Below are 19,786 nucleotides of genomic sequence, written 5' to 3'. Positions count from 1 at the left end.
AGAGGTTAGAGTGTCAGCCTGCGGTCCTGAGAGACCTGGGTTCGGTTCCCGCTAAGGGCACGTACCGCAGTTGCAGTTTGTCCCCGGCCCTGGTTGGGTTGTGCAGGAGGCAGCCACTCGATGTGTCCCTTTCATGTCGATGTTTCGCTCTCTCTTTCTCTCCCTCCCACTCTATCTGAACAAAAAAATGGAAAAATGTCCTCGTGTGAGGATTTAAACAAAAAAAAGTTTACACATAACTGAAATATGCATTTCTGAAGTGCTTTTGAATATCTGAGGGCAAAAGTCAATTTTTTTTCTAGGAGCATAGGCTTTGAAAATGTACCCGTAAATTCCCACTAGACACCAGTCTGCACTGGAAACCCGACAGAGCAGCACATGTGTTGTGCAAACATTGACAACACTGTCGTTTGTCCTCTAAATATTGAAAAGAGCTTTCCCACCTAAGCCTCGTATTTCTATAATCTACCTAACTACCAAATTTTAGAGGCATCTTTTTAAAAAAAATATTTTTGTCTTTATTGATTTTAGAGAGAGAGAAAGGGAGAAGGAAAGAGAGATAGAAACATTGATGAGAGAGAACATAGATTAGCCTCCTCCTGCATGCCCCCCACTAGGGATCGGGCCCACAATCTGGGCATATGCCCTGACCCAGAATTAAACCAGCGACCTCATGGTGCATGGGTCAGTGCTCCACCACTGAGCCATACCGGCAGGCTAGAGACATCTTTAGAAGAATAGAAGATATTCCCATTGGAAAATGTTTTCAGCTATCTTATTTTAAGATGCCATAATTGAATTTAATGTTTATTGAGTTATGTTAATTCCAAACGAGGCTAAAACCAGCCAGCTTCTTCCAACATAGGATCACTAGAGATGCTAAGTGGTCCTATGTAGAACAGATACTTAACTATGATGGATTCAAAATAGTGACTCTCACAAACATCACATATAGAGACCCAGAGAGTAATTCCACCAGAAAACTAGGAATATTCTAGATCCGAAATGAGAAAAAGATTTTATTTCTCAAAAATGTGGTTTTGGACAAACAGTGTAATTAGGAATGACCTAATTATAGAGCTTCATTGAGAATATATTCTTCAACTTTAATAAATCTTATTAAAGAATAGAATGTCTTTTAGATTAGTTGCTGTTTCCTACCATTATCTCATATATGTCAAGTTTTAATTATCTTGAAAGAACAGCTCATTATAGTTTTAAACATGAACTTTAAAAATGCAATACAGCCCTGGCCGGTTTGGCTCAGCGGTTAGAGCGTCGGCCTGCGGTCCGGAGAGACCCGGGTTCGGTTCCCGCTAAGGGCACGTACCTCGGTTGCAGTTTGTCCCCGGCCCTGGTTGGTCGTGCGGGTGGCAGCCACTCGATGTGTCCCTTTCACATCGATGTTTTTCTCTCTCTCTCTCTCTCTCTCTCCCTCCCTCCCTCCCTCCCTCCCTCCTGCTCTATCTGAACAAAGAATGAAAAAGTGTCCTCGGGTGAGGATAAAAAATAAAATAAAATAAATAAATAAATAAAAATGCAATACAGCCTAGCCGGTGTGGCTCAGTGGTTGAGCATTGACCCATGCACCAAGAGGTTGCTGGTTCGATTTCTGGTCATGGCACATGTCCAGGTTGTGGGTCCAATTCCCAGTGGGGGGCATGCAGGAGGCAGCTAATCTATTCTCTCTCTCATCGATTTCTATCTCTTTCTCCCTCTCCCTTCATCTCTCTCTCTAACATCAATAAAGAAAAAAAGTGCAATACAAAGAAAAAATAAAATAAAAATGCAATGCATGTGGCAGAGTTAAATTGTCTGGGATTCTATTAACTTGACATTTTCCTCACTTATAATAAGTACAAATATTGAATTATGTGATTTCAGTAGCATCTTTAAACAGATGAGTTTTATGACATTTACAGTAGAAAATTTTTTTTAAATCCTCACTGAAGGATATGTTTCTATTTATCTTTAGATAGAGTGGGAGAGAGGAGGGGGGAGAGAAACATCGATGTGAGAGAGACATATTGATTGGTTGCCTCTTGTACGACCCTGACCAGGGCCAGAGATGAACCGTAACCAAGGTACGTGCCCTTGACTGGAATCGAACACGACTCTTTAGTCTGCGGGCCGACACTCTAACCACTGAGCAAAACCGGCCAGGGCTACAGGAGAAATTTTGATTAAGAAAAACCTTATTTGCTTCATAATACCTTTTTTTCTTCTTATTCATTGAATGCTAAGATTCAACATAAAGTCTAAACCATATATGTGTATGTATATATGTATATGTATGTATATATGTACGTGTGTGTATATATACATACATACATATATATATATATAAAATTTTTTTCTATCCTGATGGTAGCTTGATAATTTTAAGCAGAATTTAGCAGGATAAGATGTCTGTCTACTCATGTTATATTACCTTTTATAGCTATTTATTTTTAAAAGATTTTAATCCTCAACCGAGGATATTTTTCCATTTTTTTGTAGAATGGGAAGGAGAGTGAGGGAGAGGAAGAAAGGGAGAGAGGGAGAAATATCGATGTGAGAGAGAGAGATGTGGACAGGTTGCCTCCTGCATGACCCCGACCAGGGCCCGGGACGAACCACAACCAAAGTACATGCCCTTGATCAGAATCAAACCTGCGACTCATTGGTCCACAGGCCGACGCTCTAACTGCTGAGCCAAACCAGCCGGGGCATATAGCTATTTATTTTTATGGACCAGAATAAACTATATGATGATGATGGCTATAATATTTTTAAATGTATAATACAGTATTATAAATGTATAAGATTTATAAAACTTTACAATTACAAGATAATAATTCATTGGACACCTGCTGTGTGCTAAGCATTTTACTTGCACATGCTCCAATTCTTCCATTTGCCCTGAACTATGGATAATCTAATTCCTCATTTTATAAGTGAAGAAACTGAGGCCCAAAGAGGTTAGCCGAGTACCTATTAGCTGTAGCCACAAAGCTGAGGTCTAACTCCAGCCCCTAACATGTGCTTTCCATACTGTACCACATTGTTGCTAAAAGTTTTCTGTGAAGAAAAGTATTTGATTTAAACTACTTTATAACCTTTAAAATTAAATAATCCTATAAAACTGTGTGCACGCATGCGTGTGTGTGTGTATTCTGTAGATACCACTTGTTCACAGGGGTCTTTAACTTAGACTTAATGGATCTTGGGGCTGCATAAAAGGACTTCTGGGGCTCCATGAACACTTCTGAAATTATAAAATGTTGTGTATGTGATACTTGGGGAATGGGTCCCTTTCTTTAATCAGATTCTCCAAGAGATCTGTGTGTGTACTTAAAATAATTAGGACTTCTGGTCTAGTCAGCCCCCCTCATTTCAGAGATAAAGAAATGTGAGTTTCAGAAAGGATGTGCTGTGCACAAAGGCAGCAGAGAGTGGCCAAGCCAGAGCAGAGCAGAGCAGAGCAGAGCGGAGCAGAGCAGAGCAGAGCGGAGCAGAGCGGAGCTTTCGTTCATCAGTGTTCTTTCCTGACCATGAGTGTTTTTCGTATCCTGACAGAGAAGTGATGCTAAGCTCTGCAGTCAGACAGACTTATTAATGTGAGTCCAGACCTCGTTCACTGCTTATTAACTATTGTCCCTTTACTAGGTACTAGCTGCAACCCTCTATTTCAGTATGTGCAAGTTATAAATGTCAAATCATTAGATAGACTGACTTTGAGAATTGTAGTGTAGAAAATATGTTTGTGAATATTTGTAAGTCTTCTGCAGTCTGTGCCTGTAAATTAATTGAAATCTTCAAATAATATTACATACAGTATGTGAGATCCTATGGAATTTGAAGTATAGATATCAAAGACCATCAGTCAGTCAGTCTTTTCTTTATACCCTACCCTTCTCAATTCCAAGCATAATGAACAATAATACTCCAGCTAGCCTTTATTAGCCATGAAGGAGTTTGAGCTTTCATACAAACGTAGTCTTTGCCCTCAGATCTAGCCACCAGGGAAATGACCTCCAGGCCTTCCAGTAGCGAGTCCTACAGAAAACAGTCAGTCTGCACAAAACCATTTGCTCAAGATTCTCAACTGAGGATTTGTAATGTAATTCTACTTATCTCAGAATTTTAATAAAATTAGAATCTCTAATTTTAAAAATAAATGCCGCCTGGCCAGTGTGGCTCAGTGGTTGAGCGTTGATCCATGCACCAAGAGTTTGCCAGTTCGATTCCCAGTCAGGGCACATGCCTGGGTTGTGGGCCAAATCCCCAGTGGGTGGCATGCAGAAGGCAGCCAATCAATGTTCTCTCTCATCTATGTCTCTTTCTCTCTAAAAATCAATAAAGTAAAAAAAAAAAAAATTGTTTAAAAATAAATGCTATCTGCCATACTTTGGAGGATTTTGGTGATGGGGGAAAGATAAGAATTTCCAACTTGGAAAAGTAGAATTAATCTTCGGAGTACTTTGATGCTAGCCTTGGGAGTTTTTATCAGGGAAGTTTTCTGCTCTATTACTAAGTTTCTGCCAGGCTTATATTTAACTAAAGGACTGTTTTCATTCAATCCCCAAAACAAAAGAATTGGAATTTTTCTATGGAAAGGTAGGGTCAAACAGAGATGAATTCTGTGAAGCAGTTGGAATCTAGCTAGAGAAAACAGGGAGGAAATAAAAGTTCCGCAGTGTTCACAGTTTATTATTCATTCTTTTTCGAAACACCTTCTCCCTTGACTTCAAGACCCACACACTCTTAACTTTCTCTTACCTCCCTGGCTGCACTTTCTCAGTCATCATTGCCAGGTCTTCCTCTTTCCAAGCCTGAAATGTTGGAGGGCCCCAGGCTCAGCCCCAGATGTCTTATCTCTCCACACATAGTAATCCTGTTCTCCCTACACAATAGTGCTGTTACCACCACATTCCTAGCTCTAGTCTCAGGCTTTTTCCTCAACTCCAGGCTTATCTAATAATCTGATTACTCTATATCTCCATCCAGTTTTCTGAAGTGTCTCAAACTTAACTGATCCAAAACCAAACCCTTGATTCCACCCCAAGATACTCTGCCCCTCTTGTGTTCTGTCCACTGTAGTAAATGGCATCACCATTTACCCAATTGCTCTGGCCCAAATCCTTGGTGTTGTGCCTGAGTCCTCTTTCTCTCAGACCCTGTATTCAAACCCCTAGCTTCAAAATACACCCAGAATCCAGTCACTCCTTGCCACCCTTCAGCTACCAGCCTTGTCCAGGCCATCCTTCTTTCTAGCCTGTCTTCTGCAGCAACCATCTAACTGGTCTCTCTGCTGAGTTCTTGCCTCTGTACTGTTCTCCATCCACCCAGCAGCTAGACAGTTCTAGTAAAAGTTAAGTCAGATCATGTCATTTCTCTGCTCCAAACCCTCCAATGGCTTCCTCTCACATTTAGAACAAAAGCCAAAATCTAATTTACATAACCCTCAAGACCTTGCCTGCTTCCTCCTCTTCGTTTCCCACCCACCCTTCCCCACCACATGCCTTATTCCAGTCAGATTAGAGGAGCCACTTTATAGTTCTCTGAGCCTGCCAGGTAAATTGCTACTTGCAGGGTTTTTTGCATTTGCTGTACCCTCTGCCGTTAAGGCTCTTCCCACATGACTTACATGGTTTGCTTCCTCCCTTCATCCACATCTCTGCTCAAACATCTCTCCAGAAACACCCCACCATTCAATCTCCATCTCTTTATTTACTCCATTTTTCCTTCAAGCCCTTCTCACTATGTGATGTTAATTTTGATTGGTTTATTGTGAACATGCCTGCCATTAACATGTAAGCTTTGTGAATGCAGTTTTCAACACTGTAGACACAGTGCTGTGAACTGTGTAAGGCACATAGTAAGTATTGAATATATATTTGTTGAATGAATTAATGACTAATACCCTAGAGATTAGATCTTGGTATTCTTGCTCGTTAGATCTTGCTCATTCTCTTTCACTGAATACATAAATATACAGCTAGCCATGTGATGTTTTGTTTTTTATCGGTTTAAGCTACTCCTTGCCTATCTATCCAAAGCTTATGTCAATTTCGTTGCAGTAAGGAAGGCAGGGTCCTTACTACCTAGTACTACATCTCATATTCTGATGAAATCAAGATATACACACATCTGTAATCTAGACTACTTAAGTTTGTTTTTCTTGCCCCTTTTCACAAATGACATGCACTGGGCAAGTCTGTTCAAAAAAATAATCATACAATCTTGTACATTGCCTCAGTTTCCCTAGTAACAAGAACAAGATTGGGTCTGGGAGAAACAGACTAAAGCAAACAAGCCTGTACTTTCCCATTCCCTGTCTCAGATGCCACCTCATCCCCATTCATGAGGACTGACACATGTGTGGATGGCTGCCACATTCTTTTGTGTTACAAATCAAGTCATCTGAGCCTCTGGGAACACTGACCAGACAACACAGGTTGTTGTCTATTGCTAAGACCTGCATTTCTGGCTCCTGAGCCACTCCTCAACCACTCATAGGAGAAAAAGATAGAATAACACATAGCAATTAAAATCCTAGTAATTGGCAAAGATTGGCTTGACATTCTTAGAGTTGTCTAGTCTAGTGGTTCTCAAACCTGATTAGTTAACAGAATCACCTGGGCAGCTTTATAGATATACATGTTCCTCGGTCTCTCTCTAACCTTGTGTCTGGGAAAGGGCTCTGTATGTAGTATACACACCCATACACACAGTCTCACTCTCCCCCAACTCTTTCTCTCTCTAGAAGGTCATATATAATCCTATGAAGCAAGCAAACTAAGGGCAGAAAAAAAATAGGAGTGGAGATGTTGGGGCAGGATTTTCTGAGGAGTTAACATTTAGTGTGCCATGGCAACTATTAGGGGAGTAACATTTCGGGCAGATCATAGTGTGGAGTGTTGACAGAATTAAAAGCATACCAGTGTGGCTGGAGCACAGAGAGTGACTAGGGGAAGAGCTTGGGGTGTGGTGGGAGGGAGTGCCCAGGGCCGGGCCACATCACAGAAGCTTTGCAGACAAGGTTGAAGGGTTTGGGTTTTATTCCCAGTACTCATGTCTTCCTGAGAACTTTGAGCATTGTATGGAGAACAGATTGCAGAACCCAAAAGTAGAAGCTGTGAGACCTGAACAAGGCTGTACTGTCCTCTGATAGTGAATGGGGACTAAAGTAGTGGCACCCAAGATGGAGAGGAGAGGATGGCTTCAGGGCATATAGTTTAGGAAAGTCAACAGGATTTGCTGATGAGTGGGAAGTGGGGTGAGGGAGGTGATGCTGAGGGGGTTCTAGTAGAGACAGTATAGGGTGTGGCTCAGTGCTCCAGTTGCATCTGTAAAATTAAGGGACCTCCCCGCTGTGTTGGTGGTGAGTTGATATTTGTAAAGCACTTAGAACAGAGCTTGGCACGCAGTAAAACTCTCTGTAAGCGTTAGTGGTGATATGGATGATGGTGATTCGTCCAAGGTTGCACAGCTGGTCAGTAGCAGGTCCAGGACAAGAAGCCAGGACTTAGTTTCTTGCTTCATTGTGTTTTATGCTCCACTGAGCTGCCTCCTTCAATTACCTTTGAACTGTTTTATTTTTGCAGACTCTGGAAGAGGGTTTGGTTGTTGTGGTACATGAAGAGTCACACATCGTAACATATGAGTGTCGCACCAAACACAATAAACTACTCGAGTGTCCTGTGCAGCCCAGAATTCCAGATTATTTTGGCTGTTCATAAAACCATGCTAATTCCAGACAAAACATAGGGCCCAGACAGTGGGAGAAAGGGGGTACAGGAAGAGAGACTTTTAAAAAGAAATATCTCCTGGAATATAGATACTCTCATGTTGTACACATGCATGGGCTGGAGTAGACACATGCACTGCAACAGGAGTCCTTCCCACCGGAAGTTGTAGGTCAGTGCATGCCAGGGGAAGGGAAGAAATAAAGCACAGAATGTTAGTGTAACTCCCCCAAACTGTCAGGTTCCTAGTGATACATCTTAAAGAAGTGTTTGAAGTGCTCCTATCTGTCAGTTTCAACTAAGCTAATTTTTAAAAATTGCTCTTTGTACTGTGCCTTTCTCATGAACCTCTGTGAATTTAATGCATGCAATATGTGGGGGAAATCCTATTAGCCTCAGTTCCCATCCTCTCCCCCCGCCCCCCCGAGTCTGAGAAGCAGATTTTATTTAGAAGCACATTGTTGCACCTGCAAGGATTTTGTCATTTTACAAAATGGACCTGAGACCATGTTCAGTGTGTCTTGTAGGAAGGAATTTGAGAAACAGGTGAGAGAAAATGCCAACTCGGGCCTTTCTCCCTGCTGTTGACTGTTTTGTTGCACTTCTGTCTCAAACAGCATGGGAAGGACTGTTCTTCATTACCAGGGAATGTGAGTCATTCCCAGACTTGTGTGATTGGGATTCCAAAGCATTGCTGTATCCGATGGTCTTATTAAATCCAAGTGTCAGTGCAGCCTTTCAGACTGTAGGGGAGAGCTCAGTTACAGCTGGTGACCTGGTTCTAGTTACCACACAAAGACACTGGCAAGAGCAGTGACCTCCTCTGAGCACCCAGAATTCCTCATGGATGGCTGTTACCGACTGTTCTCAGATTTGGGGGTTTCCTGGTTCACTTCATGGGCTTCAATACATTTCAACTCCCTGTTTATATCTTAGTTAGAATCTGTGTACTTTAAGGGAAAATGTTCTAGTGTATGTGGACAAACTAGTGCCAAGATTAGCCCCGTATTTGGAGGGTACCTCAATTCAGATTTATTCAGCCCTAGCAATGTTAATTTTTCTGTGTCCAGGATATAGCAAGACCCTATCCATTTCCAGCTTGGTCCAAATAAAACAAATAAAATATCAACCAGAGAGGAGGAGACCATAGATGTTGCCAAAAAATTAGTTTGGTCTGTCTTTTCTTTCTCCTAGAATGTTTCACAGCCAACGGCGCAGATTATAGGGGAGCGCAGAACTGGACAGCACTACAAGGCGGGAAGCCATGTCTATTCTGGAACGAGACTTTCCAGCATCCATACAACACTCTGAAATACCCCAATGGGGAGGGGGGCCTGGGTGAGCATAACTACTGCAGGTAAGATGGGGCTGCACTGTACTTAAAAAAAAAAAAAAGCTCTGGTTTCCTCTTCCAACCTTTCCCAAGCTTGGTTACAAGTAGGGAAGGCAACTTTGTCTACTTTTGACCAACTCAGAAGGCCTTTCTTGTTACTAATTTTTAAATATTTCACACCCTGTGTATGTGGGGGGGGGGGGGGTGCACAACTACACACACAGTCTACCACTCTTTTCAACTTGGGTTGCTCTGATACTGGTTTCCAGAGCTCTGCTTTCCTGTCTGGTCACTTACATGTTTCTTGGAAGGGTTTTCTTAGTTGGCCCTTCCACTAGTGGGCAATCACAGACACAAAGCTTCTTAAGCTGCTGTGACTGTATCGGTCAAGCACAAGCACTGTTTGTGGCCCAAACCTCCCTATGCTTCTGAGCAAAAAAAGGCACCCTGCATTATCCCACTTTCTGCCAGCCCAGGATAACTTTTCTCTAGGAGCAGCAGCAACATCGAATTTGTGCTGTTTCCTTCCTTCCAATAGACAGGTGTTTCTTTGCTCTTTGCCTGTCTGACTCTAGCAGGGACTCTTAACTTGAGATCCATGGTACTTCAAATGTGTACTGGCAATTTTCTGGGGAGATGATCTATGACTTTGATCAGATTCTCAGTTATTAGTGATCCAAAACAAGTAAAGAATTACTGGTCTGTAGGGACCAGAGCAAAAATTCTAAGCACTTTTGGTTATAGCTTTGTTTTAGCTATTTATACCCAAGATCCCGGTAATGTGACTCATGGTTCAACAATGTGTTGAATTTAATTATTATTAGGACAGGTGCAGAGGCAGCCTCTTGAGCCACTGGGACAGGGAATAATGATTCCTAAGCTATACTTCATGCTACACACAGTTTCCCTGGTTCCACCAGTATGTTGGAATCTCAACCGTGGCATGTTGACCCAGCTGAGCCAACATATTTATACCTGCATTACATAGGCCACACTGTTTACCTTTTGCCCTCTCTATGTATTTTTGTTAACACTCTAGGACCTTTGTGGTTGTCTCGAAGTCACCAGGTCTGTAGTCCATGTTCATTATCCCTGTGTGTTCAGCTCTTTCCTTCACCTCTGTCCTAATTTGTACCAACTGGCCATTTCCCCATAGTTGTGTTACATTATTTGCTGGTTTGTTACTATAAAAGTATTAAAAAGTTTTCCAAAAAAATTCTCAAAAACTGCAGACATATATTGTGTAAATAAAGTCCTCCAGTTTACCTCTTTCCCTGCAAATCCGCCCTGCCAAGCCTCACTTCCCAGAGATAACAATTTGCATTTATGCTACTTTACATTTTGCTCTCTTTTATATTTTATTGTTAAAAGTTACACATGCTCACTAAGTAATTCTTTATCAATTCATTTTCAAAGCTGTACATGCTCATTACAATTTTTTTGCATAATTAAAAATTATGCAAAAATCAACCCACTCCATTTCTGGTTTATTTCCTTCCTCTAGTGTTTCTATTCATAGGAATAGTTGGGTTAGGAAGAGTGTTTAGGAAGAGAAGTCAGTGTTTGTTTTTTGTTTTTACAGTGTAAAATTTATGTAGTTACTTATATTCTTGTTCCAAAGTATCTCTTGGTAGTGAGCCACTGGTTTGTTCTATTATTCTGTTGCTTTTTATCAAGCAAGTCTTTAAAGAAGAGCTCCTGTTTTTAAATCTGACATGAAGATAAATTTGAAATTTCCAATGAGGTTTAATTTATATTTTTTTAAAATCTTTTCTCATGGATTAGTACCCTGTTCTCTCCATATGCTCCCAGAAACTCACTAGTAAATGTTCATTAAGAAAGTAAGAGCCAGGGCCAGCAATCTTTCTCCTTAGCCCAGCTGGGTGCAGCCCTCCCCTGCATTGAATTGATGGAATGTACCAGACCTGATCTCCCAGTTTATACTTCAAAAAAGAGAGGCTGAAATTGTTGATTGTTATCAAATCAGAGAGTCTGGGCCTTTTGTTTTTAGCACTGCACTGAATTCAAAGATGAATTTGCTTGTTCTTTATTAGGCTATTCTGATGCTTTTCAGAATGGTTTTGACATTGATAACCAACAGTTGTTTTCTAAGGTCTTTACCAAATACTACATCAAAGCTGAACACTGAATAGAGGGAGGAAAACGACAGTGAAATACTGTTTAAAGAAGGGCTTTGTACAAGTTCTCCTGCTTTGATTTCTCAGCTGACATCCGACACTGTTTGTCTTGTGTGATGTTTCCAGATCCATCACAGTTGAGATGTCTGAGAGATGGCGAGTGATGGGAACGCACTTTTCTGGGCTCGACATATCTGGATTAGAGGGAAGACAGAGAGACGGGGAAGAGCAGAATTGGCGCTGGCACCTGCCTTTGGGCACAAAAAATAAAAGAACCTTTTGTGCTTTAGGGCAGCTTATCTTCTGGGGCACACAATAGACTTATCCCTCTCCAGCCTGATAGGGGTTGCTCCAAAGCTCCGGCTGCTGGGTCTTTATGCCCATTTCCGGCCTAACCAGAGTGTCAGGTTTCCAGTGTTCTGAGTCTAAATAAAGGGAGCTTGGAAAGCAGTGAAGAGAGGCAAGGCTTTTCTGTGTGTCCAGTAACCCCTGCCCTTTTTTGTTCTGTTTTTGTGGTGTTGCCTGTTATTGTCATGGCATCTCTGAGTTGAAAAGACCTTAAAGGGCATTTATTCCAGGCCATTCATTTAGAAATGTGAAATTAATATTTAAAAAATATTATTACCATATCAGAGGTTGGTACCAGGATTACAGGATGGTAATTTCTGATTGAAGCCCTTTGGCCTAGTTTTCTTCAGAATTCTTTGAGAGTTCATATTTTGAGGTAGGAATAGAATGCATTTTTTTTCTTTTTTATTGAATTTATTGGGGTGACATTGGTTAATAAAATTATATAGATTTCAGGGGTTCAGTTCTATAATACATCATCTGTATATTGTATTGTGTTCACCACCCCAAGGACCCATTTCTATGACCAGCCTGATCCTGGTGCGTGCTTGTCAGTGGAGTCTATGTTATGTAAATTTTCCATATTAAAAAATGTGTCTCTACACCACAATTTAACTAGCTGCCTAGCATTCCTTTATATGGCTATAACATATTTATTTAACCAATCCTTAATTGGTGTTTCGAACTTTCTTTGTATGATAAAAATGCTGTGGTGACATCTTTTTTTTTTTTTATCCTCACCCGAGGACATTCCTCCATTTTTTTGTTCAGACAGAGTGGGAGGGAGAGAGTGAGAGAGAAACATCGATGTGAAAGGGACACATCGAGTGACTGCCTCCCGCACCACCAACCAGGGCCGGGGACAAACTGCAACCGAGGTACATGCCCTTAGCGGGAACCAAACCCAGGTCTCTCTGGACCGCAGGCTGACGCTCTAACCGCTGAGCCAAACTGGCCAGGGCTGTGGTGACATCTCTGTAAGTAAATATTTCTTTAGAATAAATACTAAAGGGGAAATTGCCAAGTAAAGGAGGTTTGCATATTTTTAAGGCCTTTGACGCTAAGTATCAAATTGCCATCCTGATTATTTGCGTCACTCACATTCTTACCCACAGTGTTGAAAGAGCACCTGTGCTCTCAGCCATGGGAATTGCCGTGTTCACACATAAGGTGCCAGTGCTGTTTGTCATGATTTGTTCAGTGGTCATTTGTCCCGGTTACACTGTAGTGAATTTGTGTAAACGTATATCATCTTTGCTCACTATCAACCCCTCTTGCCCCCATACTCTGACATGTATGTTGGAGGAGAAAGGTTATTACCAATTTTTTCTTCATAAGAGATGGCATTGAGGTACATACCAATTATGAAAAATAACAGAAGTATCCCTTTTTGGTAAAACTGAAAAGCATTCCATTTTGGTAAAACTGCAAAGCAAGGAGCCAGTTGACTTAAAATGATGGAAATGTTACTGGTGTGTCTTTTTCCCCAACAGAAACCCAGATGGAGATGTGAGCCCCTGGTGCTATGTGGCAGAGCATGAGGACGGTGTCTACTGGAAGTACTGTGACATACCTGCTTGCCAGAGTAAGATCCTAACATATCCTTTCCAGGTTTCAGGACTTTGAACGCTAAGAGTGCAGAGTAGAAGGCCGCTGCCTGAGGGCAGGTAGTTCAGGCAGGTGGATTTCACAAAGCAGCTGAAGGGAGAAGCCTTCCTGGCCGAAGGATTTTCACTTCTCTAGTTGAGGCTTTTCAGAAATGGGAATGCCTGGTTCCCTCAGGATCCCATTTCCTTAATGGATAAGCTCAACCAGAATTTCTGCTTCTACTCAATTTCCTCATGCTTATTCCTGCATGGATAGACATGGCAGCAGTACTCAGTAGCAAGCCAGAGAAAGTACCTTGGACTTTTGTGACTGAATTTCTTTTAGAATGAATGAAGACAGTAAAACTAAGTTATGACACTGCTTATTATTTGGATTTAATGTGCTATGTCCCCTGAAAAAAATGATATTCAGTAAATATCTAATCAGATACCCTCCAAAGCCAATGTGATAGTCCTTTTCCTCACTTTAGCATAAAGAGGTTCTTTTTTTAATTTTTTATTCCTCATCCAAGGATATTTTTCTTCTTATTATCAGATAGAGTGGGAGGGAGGGAGAGAGAGACAGAGAGAAACATTGATGTGATAGAGCCACATTGACTGGTTGCCTCCTGCATGACCCAACCAGGGCTGGGGACGAACTGCGACCGAGGTATGTGCCCTTGACCAGAACTGAACCCGCAACTCATTGGTCTGCTAGCCGATGCTCTAACTCCTGAGCCAAATTGGCCAGGATGGTTCTGTTTTTTTTTTTTTGTTTGTTTGTTTTGTTTTGTTTTATCCTCACCCGAGGACATTTTTCCATTCTTTGCTCAGATAGAGTGGGAGGGAGAGAGAGGAAGGGAGAGAGAGAGAGAAACATCGATGTGAAGGGACACATCGAGTGGCTGCCACCCGCACGACCGACCAGGTCCAGGGACAAACTGCAACCGAAGTACGTGCCCTTAGCGGGAACCGAACCTGGGTCTCTCAGGACCGCAGGCCGACGCTCCAACCGCTGAGCCAAACCGGCCAGGGCTTGTTTGTTTGTTTTTAATGAAAACTTACAACTTGTCCTTTTCTACTATCCTACCCCCACTTCCAACAAACAAACAAAAAATGGTTTCTTTAGTGTTTTACTACAAAGCCTGTTTTCTAACAGTTTTGCTCATTCATTCCTATAGTCAGTGTTTATGATATGCAAGATACAAAGGCAGGAAGATACCCTGACCTTCAGGCAATGTACGATGTGGCAGAGAATCTTAGAAAGATACTTTAAAACAAGGTATAAAATATTGTGGGAAGATTTAAAGTACAGAAACCAAAACTAAACATGGTACTATAAGGAGATTACGAATGTAGTGTTTGTATACCTTTTTAAATATGCCAAAGGGACAGGTTTTCTCATTTCCTAGAGCTGAAGAACAGGACAGCTCATTCATAGTAATTCCACCTGGGTTCTTTTTCCTTGTTATTTAAACCTGTTCTTTGCCCTGCCTCTTTCTTCATTCCTCAGGTCAGGAGCCTGTGTATGTAGAGTGATTTGGTGGTTTGCACGGAACCTGGGACCCTCTCATTCACTCCCATTGCAGCAGTCCAGATTCTGATGCCTCAAGGGGAAAGGGCAGCCCCCAGACTGGTGTTGCAAGCCCAGGACTCACATTCCTTACGTTAAACTTCCAAATGTCACCCCTGCCTGGCAGTCAGGCCCTAGCTTCACTATCCTTTTATCCTGAGTATGTCTTGATTTAGTCCCAGAATTGAGAAAACAGTAAAGACCAGAAGAAAGAGCTTTTGCCCAGTCTGCTTAATCATATTTTTTAAATGAAAAACATCTCATTTGGCCTAGTTATGTAAAGAAGAAAGGGACAGGGGGAAAGGAAAGCAGATTTTCCTCGGTCCATTTGTTCGACACAAAGATAGTCTTTTAGTACCAGCCTATGTCATTCTCTCAGGAATGGCAAAGAGGGGATTTTAATCTAGGCACTTTTATTTACAAAGATAATCCTCAACTTGCATTTATAAAATATAATTTGGGCCAATGAGAGCTGGCTCAATATGGTCACTGAAACTAAGTTTAGAAGAGTGAATTAGAGCAAAAATGGTACAAGCCACTTAATAACCCTCTAATTCATAATATTTGTTGGATGTGCCTTGCTGTTCCAAAAGAGGAAAATTTAATATCACTTCCTTTTTTTATGGCCCTTTGGTAAACCCTCTCAAAACTTCTAAAGCTGTCCTTGAAATGGTCTGGGTAGGGAGACTTACAGAAGTTGGGAATAAGAACTGGGGAATACCTAGTTTGAGGGGGTGGGGAGTGACTGGCTTTGGTTCTTTAGAAAAGCTTATGTTCACCCTGTGGGCCCTAGGGCTCCCTACCAAGCTGAGCCTCAAACCTTTAGTCTGGCAGAACATTTTACATCTAGTGTGCCTGATTAACATAGTTGAGAAAAACTCCTGTGATATTTGCAGCAAGAGACCTTGGTAATTGCCTGGTGAGCGCTACCGAGATACAGCCTGCCTATTTTAGTCCAGTTTTGCCCTATTTCTGGATGTGGAATCATAATTTTCATGAATAATACTAACCCTCTGTGTGAAGCCTGCTATTCATGATTAGCAATGAACTTGTCATACAGGAAAAGTCCTGTGACATGATCAGACTCCTGGAAAGTTCATATCTGAATATAACAGACCCAGCAGGAGCCAGGGGGAGTGAATATTTAGGGACAAAGCAGAATGTGGTTGAATGGTGGGCCATTGTGTGAAGACCGGAATTTCTGCCCCTTGGCGTGTTACGTAGAGAGCTAAAACAAGCTGGGAGGCAGAGATGAAGAATGACTCAAAAGGGGGCCCAGAGAAATCTGAACTGTGCTCTTGACCTACAGAGCATGGATCAGAACTTACTGTTTAAAAGAGAACATTCTGAGGTAATTGGATTATCTCTTCCAACCGTTTCTGCCGGTGTGTTTCTTAGAAACCCCAAATATTCAGTGCAGGAAAAAGAAATACACATTTTAAAAATCAAATTCCAACATCATCAAATTTATCATCTCTCTAGATTCCACTCTAAATCTGTAAGTCCTACTGGTTTGAATATTGGGGGGGAAATTATTCGGCTTAAAATCTCTCTCTCTTTTTTTTTATCCTCACCTGAGGACATTTTTCCATTTTTTGTTCAAATAGAGTGGGGGAGAGAGAGAGAGAAACATCGACGTGAAAGGGACACCTCAAGTGGCTGCCACCCGCACGACCCAACCGGGGCCGGGGACAAACTGCAACTAAGGTACATGCCTCTAGTGGGAACCGAACCCGGGTTACTCTGGATCACAGGCCGACGCTCTAACCATTGAGCCAAAGTGGCCAGGGCCATTTGGCTTAAAATCTATCCCTTCCTGCCCTGGCCGGTTTGGCTCAGCAGTTAGAGCATCGGCCTGCGGTCCAGAGAGTCCCAGGTTCGGTTCCCACTAAGGGCCCGTACCTCGGTTGCAGTTTGTCCCCGGCCCTGGTTGGTCATGTGGGTGTCAACCACTCGATGTGTCCCTTTCACATTGATGTTTCTCTCTCTCTCTCTCTCTCTCTCTCTTCCTCTCTCTCCCTCCCACTTTATCTGAACAAAAATGGAAAAATGTCCTCGGGTGAGGATTTAACAGAAAATCTATCCCTTGCTTATCTCTGTTTTGTAAAAAACCATCCTCACCATTCTAATTCTCATTTATTTCACTGCTTTTGAGGGACATGCTTGTCTGGACCACAGCATTACTTTTGCTTTGCTTTATTTTACCTATGCATTCTTTATAACAGTAGTTTTTTTAAGTAAGTAATCTAGTTGTGAGGTGGGGTAGGAAGCTGCAAATGGCATTTAAGGCTAATATAATTTTCTTTACACACAGCTGATTTGGGCCACAGGCGTGAGAAACTTACCTTTTTTTGTTTGCTATAAAACATTCATCTAATTTCTACCAACCCAACTATAAAAATTCATCTTTGAAGTAATTAGCGACATTTGAATACAGATTATATTAAGGAATCACTGTTAGTTTTATTAGGTACAATAAACTTCTTTCAAATTATAGATATATCCTGAAATATTTGTGGTTGAAATAAAATTGTATCTGGGATTTGTTTTAAAACAGTCCAGCCTCCCAAAAAATGAGTGGGTGGGTTGAGGGAAATAGATGAAATAAGAATGTTTTTTTGTTTTTTTAAAGTGACCATTTAGCCCTACTGGTGTGGCTCAGTGGTTTAGCATCGACCCATGCATCAAGAGGTTGCCAGTTTGATTCCTGGTCAGGGCACATGCCCGGGTTGTGGGCTCGATCCCCAGTGGGGGGCATGCAGGCAATCAATGTTCTCTCTTATCAATGTTTTTATTTCTCTCTGCCTTTCCCTTCCTCTCTCTCTAAAATCAATAAAAATAATTTTTTTTTTTTTTAAAGTGACCATTTATGCACAAAAGATTGCTGTTTGACTCCTCATCAGGGCACACCCTGGGTTGTAGCTCAATCCCCAGTAGGAGGCATGCAGGAGGCAGCGAATCAATGTTGCTCCCTCACAGTATTTCCCTCCCTCTCCCTTCCTCTCTCTCTAAAAATCAATTTTTTAAAAATCTGAGAATCAAAAAAAAAGGTAGACATTTGTTGATGCGGGGTGATGGGCTCATTGTTCCTTCCTACTTTTGTGTATATTTGAAAGTTTCCATTGCAAAATATAAATTTTATAATATTTTAAAATTTTATATTTCAAATATTAAAATATTAAATGCTTACATACAACATTCAAAGTATCTGGATTCAAATGTGTAACAAGTAATTAAATTGTAATATTTTAACATGTAGCTCACAAGTAGCTGGGTTAGTTATTAAAATTAGTGATTACAGTTTTTGTTATTAAACTTAATAAAACTATTAGTTATTGTTTAAAGTTACTAAAACTGTTATTTAACTTAGTTATTATGAAAGTTAAAGGTAGTTATTTAAAGGTAGTTACTAAAGTTTAAAATCACAAGGACTTTAGAGATAATTAGCTGTGACAAATAACATTTTTTTTTTTTAATCCTCACCCGAGGATATTTTTCAGGATTTTTTTTTCAGATAGAGTGGAAGGGAGAGAGAGGAAGAGAGGGAGAGAGAGAGAAACATCAATGTGAGAGAGACACATTGACTGGTTGCCTCCCACATGACCCCAACCGGGGCCAGGTACAAACCGCAACCAAGGTATGTGCCCTTGACTGGAATTGAACCCTGACTCATTGGTCCACGGGCCAACGCTCTAACCGATGAGCCAAACCGGCCAAGGGGACAAATAACATTTTTTAAACTCTGACCATACACCAGACCTTATACAACATGGAGAACACAAGGATGACATGGTTTATAGCCTGTGTGTGTGGGGGGTGCCCCTAGTCTAGTACTGAAGACAGACACACAAATAGCTAGGCATATGCAAGATACTCTATCATAAGTGAGATGAACAAAAGGTTGAGAGCACTGAATGGGGGCAGTTGCCCTGACATTGTGGGAGGCAGGGGCTACTGTTTGTCAAAGAGGACTTCTGGAAGAAATGGGGTGTCAGTGAGGGGCTTCTCCAACTTTAAGGTTCCTTATAAAATGTAGTAGTAGCCCAGCCAGTGTAGCTCAGTGATTGAGCATTGACCCATGCACCAAGAGGTCACTGGTTTGATTCCCGGTCAGGGCACATGCCCAGGTTGAGGGCCAAATCCCCAGTTGGGGGCATGCAGGACGGGGCCAGTTGATGTTCTCACTCATCGATGTTTCTGTCTCTCTCCCTCTCCCTTCTTCTCTCTCTAAAATCAATAAAGAAAGAAAAATTTTTAAATGTAGTAGTAGTACAGTCACCAGGGATCTTATTCAAATGCAGATTCTGATTCAGTAGGTCTGGGATATGTTTGAGACTCTATTTCTAACAAACCCCTGGGATGCTGGAGGTGCAGGACCATACTTTTTAGTAGCCAGATTCTAGATGTTAGGGTCTGGTGGAGCAGGGAGGACACTGGAGACAGAAGGAAACTGTTTGTGTGCACACACATGCACACACACACACACGAATTCGCAAGCAAAGTCAGTGTTGCTGAGACAGAAATTTTAAGAAGGAAGGCAGGAGATGAGGCCTAAGAATTATGTGGGGCTAGATAATGGAAGGTCCTATGATCTGGGTCCAGAGCTTAGACTTGACCCAGGAAGATGGTGATGAGGCTGAGGAGAGTGTGGAGTGTCAGAAGGAGACATGTCTCCATAGTTTCTTAAGCCTCCATATTAGGGATTTAGAGTGAGAAGTTCTCTAGTGATTGTGTCATTCACACAAACCAGCCCTGTGAGGATACCAGTGATGGCACCTGTGCAGTATGGGACCTTCGGTCAATCTCAGCCAATGACCTCACGGGCTCAAGTTCCTTTTAATTGAAGACACCCTGACCTTGGTAAAACAGGTCTGCTATTGCTTACAAAAATGCAGCCCCCAAAAAACAGGATTTAGAAGCTTCCAATTGTGATCCGTAATAAGAGAATTTAAAGCTATGTTTAGAGTTTGAGTAAAAAGCCAAGGGCACTTTGGCAGTGGTGGTCAAGGCAGTCTCTCAATTATGGAAAAATGTTTTGTTTCTATCAGCATTCTCTGCATTTTAATGTCAGCACTGAT

General features: G+C 41.6%; 1 protein-coding gene across 1 annotated transcript in view; it reads left to right on the top strand.

The window, feature by feature from the left end:
• The window catches only part of KREMEN1 (kringle containing transmembrane protein 1), a 72,669-nt gene that overhangs the window by 12,396 nt on the left and 40,487 nt on the right, over positions 1 to 19,786 (top strand). The window contains exons 2-3 of the mRNA XM_036276437.1: positions 8,925 to 9,087; positions 13,043 to 13,134. Coding sequence (XP_036132330.1) covers positions 8,925 to 9,087; positions 13,043 to 13,134 — 255 coding nt within the window. The remainder of the gene's footprint in view (positions 1 to 8,924; positions 9,088 to 13,042; positions 13,135 to 19,786) is intronic.

This window comes from Molossus molossus, unplaced genomic scaffold (assembly GCF_014108415.1).
Source record: "Molossus molossus isolate mMolMol1 unplaced genomic scaffold, mMolMol1.p scaffold_m16_p_22, whole genome shotgun sequence".
In the NCBI taxonomy this organism is placed as follows: Eukaryota; Metazoa; Chordata; class Mammalia; order Chiroptera; family Molossidae; genus Molossus; species Molossus molossus.
Note: the sequence above shows the minus strand (reverse complement) of the source record. Positions and strands in the feature narration are given on the sequence as shown.